At 41.1% G+C, this 5,566-nt stretch overlaps 1 protein-coding gene across 1 annotated transcript; it reads right to left on the bottom strand.

Moving 5' to 3' along the window:
- Positions 1 to 4,247: 4,247 nt before the first annotated feature.
- Positions 4,248 to 4,643, bottom strand: LOC120263118. The gene has a single exon (XM_039271022.1). It carries the CDS (start codon positions 4,641 to 4,643, stop codon positions 4,248 to 4,250), a length of 396 nt encoding a protein of 131 aa, XP_039126956.1.
- Between the last annotated feature and the right edge of the window lie 923 nt (positions 4,644 to 5,566).

Genomic DNA, 5,566 nt, shown 5'->3' with positions numbered 1-5,566 from the left:
AATCTCAAAATAACCCAGGCATGGAATTAACAAGTAATCATCCAAAATACATGATAAAACCCCCCCAAGGTTCATCAACACCCGGTGGCCTTGGGGGTCTAGTATGTTATCATCCCACAACAAGCAACATAATCAAGTAAAACACAAAGCAAAAGCATAAATGACACTCCCTAGATGAAATGGTGAAGGAGGAGAGAGAATGTGCCGCATGACGCTTCTCCCGCCAAAGGAATGCCGAATGATGCTTCCTCTAGCAGCGGGTATCCTTCCTTCAAATTGTGGTTGATTTCCCCTTGAATGATGTTATCTTCTTGCCTTGAGAACCTTTGACCTTGCCCTTGAATGATATCCTAGTTTCCTTTCCCATCTTCTTCTTCCTATGGTCGCTCAAGGTCTCTCAAAAATCTCTCCAGAAAAAGTCCTCTTCTCTGCCCTAAAAGTCTGGTTTTATACTCCCCACGGCATACGGGCCGTATAGGGGCCGTATGAGAGCTGTATTACTCTCAAAAAACCTAGATTTGTGCTTTATACAGGGTGTATACGGGGTCCATATGGCCTCCATACTGGGTAGTATGGGGGCCGCATGAAATTCTTGGCAGACAACTTCAAACTGTCCCGCTGCTATAGTGTTGCTACAATAACTTTGCTGCAGTAACTCTACTACAGTAACTCAGCTATAGTACTTTGGGACAGTTTTCTTCTCTTTTCACCTAAATGATATCATTATGTGCTCCATGGCTTCTTTGTGCCTTACAAAGTAAATAGTACCTGATTAAGCGCAAAACGGGCATCAAACCTCACAAAATACATGCAAAGTACATAAGATACATATAGGAAAATACCTATATTTAGACACTTATCAGTCAGCAAGTAATACCCTATGCGTGACACAAGGGTCGTATTCCACGGGGTCAAAGAGCTACCTTTACTTTCTTTTTACTTATTGTCCAGCCTGCAAATTCGAGTGCATGTATTCCAAACTATTGGAAAGATTAAAAATAATTAAAATGAAAGTATCTACACGCTGGGGTGAATGAGTAAGTAATATAAGGAAGGAGATGGTCACGGATGTGGATTCCCTCTGGGCTACTAAAGATAGAATAATGCTAAAGTTACAAAGTAATAGTGGTTTGGGTCAAGAGACTGCTAAAGTGGGCTAACCCCGAATTCCTCGGTGATTAACCCTTAATTCCATACAGGTATTGACTCAGAATCTCTTCCAACCAAATCATCCTATGATTGCATTAAGGCCAGGGAAATCTCTAATTAGAGTCAAACACAACATCTAGATTCTTCCCTAATGGTTGGAGGGGTATAAAATACCCGAATCCCTTGATGCATTCATACATAGATCCCTTTCAAGCTAAGTGAGTCTAATACAAGGGCACATCCCTCACATCTAAGTAAAACCTAGAAATTAAACCACAGAGTTCTAATACAATCCAATACATCAATGAACACAAAGCTTAAACCACAAACTAAACCAAATGTATTATAAGTAAATCAAAGCATCCAACTAAACAAGTTCACCCCAAGGTTTACCGGCATCCGGTGACCTTGGGATTTAGCTATCCATACAACCAAATAACACAAACAAAGTCTTGAGAACAACTAAAAAAAACATAATAACCCTCCCTCAAACTCTAGAAGTGAATGGCTAGTCAGAATGCATGGAAAGCTTCCACAGACGCTGTAATGGGAATGGCTTCCCTCTTCGTCTTCAAGCTTCTACAAGTGGGATCAAGGAAGAATCTTGTCGAAGTATGCTTCTCCCTTTGATTTCTACCTCAAAACACCCTCCTATGTGATTTTCCACCTTAGATCAAGCTTGGGAGGGTTGGAAAGCTAAAGGTAGAAGATGATCATCCCCACAAAATGCCGTAGAAGTGCTTTTAAGTCTCTCTCGAGAGTTCTTCATAGCCTGTCTTGCAAGTGTAAGAATTCCTACAAGGTCCTCGGGATTTCTGCCCAAATTTTGGTAAAGTACTGCAATGCCTACTACATTATTTTTCTACAGTACTAGTATAAAAAAAAAATTCTTCTACCATCTTTCTACTACAGTGCTTGCTACAGTCTAGGATCCTAAAACGCTATTTTTGGTGAGCATCCCCTAATTTCCTTAATTACAGAGGGGATACTCACTCAGTCATTTCTTGACCTTGAGTAACATCCTACTACTAAGGCACTTCAACGGATATACTCTGCCAGTTCCAAGGATCAATATAAATTTGAACCAAGGAAGTAATCATTTTTCACTCCCCTCTTATTCTTCTTTATATTGTCTTGCATTCTTATTTTACACACATATTGAGGACAATGTATGATTTAAGTGTGGGGAAGGGGTTTAAGGTAGGTTGTTAACTATTTTACTTGCCAAGTTTGACTTATGATGGTGCATTTGAAATGTAGTGGGAGTTTCTTAGTATTAGGATGGACACATGTGAGTTTATTCCATTTTAAGTTTTATTTTTTTAGTTTGCACTCTATTCTTAGTTATTCACCTAATTAGAGCACACAACTTTTCTATTGTAACAACGTAGACCATGTTGGACTTCATATAGTTTAGTTCATTTTACTTCACGTGCTTAAATTGAGAAAATTTTTCCAAATTTGAAAGAATATATTCGGAAAAGAAGAAGGAAAAAAGAGAAAATTTGGGAACAGGAAAGAGCTACCCCTTTTAGATGTGTGAAGCTACTCTTGATAAGTTGGATACTATGGATACCCTAACGAGAGAAAGAGCTACCTCTTTAGGTGAGTAAAAGCTACCGTATTCTTCTAAAAGATGTAGAAAAAGCTACCTCTCTTAAGTGTGAAAGCCGCTTGATGAGGTCTCGTGGGAAAAGGCTACCTTAAGAGTTGTGTGAAGCTACCACCTTGCAAATACGAAGTTGTTTATGAAATTTTGCTATTGAAGCGAGGGGACGGGAAAGGAAACTATTCCGAAGAAAGATATTGGGGTTCCCAATGCTTCTCCACGCCCAATGAGATGCGCCAACCCCGAGATGCTCTTAATGCAGGCATGGCATATCTTGTTGAATCAGTCTTTTTCGCCACATCGCGTATAACGGAAAAATCGGGTGAACGGCGGCCGTAACTATAACAGTCCTAAGGTAGCGAAATTCCTTGTCAGGTAAGTTCCGACCCACCATTTTTGACTTTTCTGGTCTATGTCAAAATATGTGTGATACGCCCCTTGCATATCTGCAACTGCATAGGTCATACAAGTAGTAAAGTGTACCCAATAGGATTGGGTAGTCGAACCCACAGGGATTTGTATAGCTCTCGATACTTGCTTAATTTATAATATCTAGCTGGTTCTAAGATTGAATTAAAGTAATTAACACTACCAAATAATAGAAGAATAAGGACAGAAAAAGAGATAGGGTTTTGGGTTAAAGAGATAGCAGCGGTAAGGACAGTGCCCCAGATTTATCCCCTTAACAAATGCAATGATTCAAGAGTTCTTCATGGACCGTATTGAACATCTATGGAGGGTTTGATAATTTACATCCTTGCCCAAGGCTCAGAGCAGACTCAACCTATTTCCTAATGTGTGTCCTAACTAGACGAATAAAGATTACCCTCTCGACGGTGAATCAATCTAAGGTTAAAATGAAACTTAAAATGCATTGGCAACCAATGAGGGATAGTCTTTCCATCTTTGAGAGATTCACAGGAAACATGTTATTGCTCATCCTAGGTATCTCAAACATTAATTCTCCTGTGTAATAATCAGTGATGATACACTTGTCTTCATAGAACTTGACTGAGTATCCTTTGGTGAGCAACTGTCCCACGCTGAGCAAGTTGTGAGCTAACCCGGAGACCAGCTGCACTCCTTGAAGTTGCTTAAATCCACCGTTCTTTATACTGATAGTTACTATGCCAACTCCAAGCACCTTTATTTCCCTATCATCTCCGAGACGAACGGTGACCTTTTGTGACTCATCCAAGCTTGTAAACAAACTTCTCTCCCCCGTCATATGATTTGAACATCCCGAGTCCACCAACCAGACCGAGCTCGAGGTTACAACTACATCACTGCTCGCGATGAAGATGTTGCTGGTGTCTCATTCCTCCACAACCAAGGATGCTCCCTTCTCTGTAGATTTACTCCTCTCATGGCACTCAGCCTTTATATGACCATATTTTTTATAGTGAAAGCACTGTATGTTAGCTTTAGAGTCACTCCCTTGGCCTCTAGACGACCTGTCTTTCCCTCTTCCTCTGGAGAAGCCTCTTCCTCATCCCCGGCCTAAGTTCGACCCAGCTGGTGCACTAGAACTTCCTTTCTCCTTGGAGTGAGATAACGAGCTATCACTCTTCACAAATAATGCCTTCTCCACAGCTTTTCCTGCAGATCTATTAACCATGAACTCATGGGCTTGAAGTGACCCGCATAGCTCATCAAGAGTGAGACTCAACAGGTCTTTGGACTCCTCCATTGCGACGGCGACGTAGTTGAACTTTGGCGCCAAACTTTGTAACACCTTGGACACTACCTCAGCCTTTGAGAGCTTATGCCCGAGTCCTCTCACTTGATTCACAATTGCGGTCACTCTAGCCCAATAGCTCTGAATACTCTCACCGTCCTCCATTTGTAGAGTCTCGAAGCTTTGCCGGAGCGCTTGCTTCCTCATAGACACCACTGTTGAAGAACCCTAGTATTGCTTCTTGATTATTTCCCAAGAATCATGTGTTGTCTCTGCCTATGATATCCTGTCAAGGACCAAACCATCTACCGCCTGCTGGATGAGGCACCTGGCCTTTGTGTCCTTCTTCTTGCTCTCCCTTGTCTTTGTTTTATCCTCTCCTTTCGGCATTCCCTCCTCCACTAATTCCCAGAGCTCCTGAGACTGAAAAACAGTTTTCATTCTCAAGCTCCATCTTTCATACTCTTCTCCTTTGAAGACTGGTACACAATGCTGTGTAAGGCTCACCGGAGTGTCACTCGCCATGAACAATGTCTCTGATACCATATTGTTGAGGATCACGATACTGGTGACCTTTCTTTAATGGTTGTAGCTGCTGAAGAGAAGGAATGAGAACCAGAGAAAAAACAAAAAAAAAAAAAATAGATAGTCAAAAGCAAAGAAGAAAAAGAGAAGAACTCCTTGACTAGCATTGACAGCCAATCCACATTCAGTCTCCTTCACTACCTTTATATTAGAAAGTAAACACTGAAAAGTTAACCGTTAACCACTTAACTAGTTTTTCATTGGCCAGCATAATCCACTATCTTACTTCTAATTGGCCTAAAACCTTAAACATGATACTATATTATATTCATAACCAAAACACTCCCTTTTCTCCAGTCAAACGCCTGAGCATCAGTTGACACCCCATTCTTCACACCATACTGAGGTATGCTTCATCCAAGCTTCAACAGAGAGCTCACCATCCTTCTAGGATTGAACACCCAGCTACTCAGCACCATGCTTCGATCACATCTCCAAATCAAAGATCAACACTCTCCACGCTGCAAATAAATAAAGGAAAAAATAACTAAAAACACCGAAATCTACTCCATCTAGCGGATTGAGAGAGATCTAGAGAGTGGCCA

The sequence above is a fragment of the Dioscorea cayenensis genome, chromosome 6 (genome assembly GCF_009730915.1).
Source record: "Dioscorea cayenensis subsp. rotundata cultivar TDr96_F1 chromosome 6, TDr96_F1_v2_PseudoChromosome.rev07_lg8_w22 25.fasta, whole genome shotgun sequence".
NCBI lineage: Eukaryota > Viridiplantae > Streptophyta > Magnoliopsida > Dioscoreales > Dioscoreaceae > Dioscorea > Dioscorea cayenensis.
The sequence above is the reverse complement of the archived record's forward strand: the minus strand, read 5'-3'. Positions and strand labels throughout refer to the sequence as shown.

What these genes read in the sequence shown, in the direction of transcription:
- LOC120263118 (XM_039271022.1), bottom strand. Translation starts at nt 4,643, where the DNA reads ATGAGGAAGCAAGCGCTCCGGCAAAGCTTCGAGACTCTACAAATGGAG.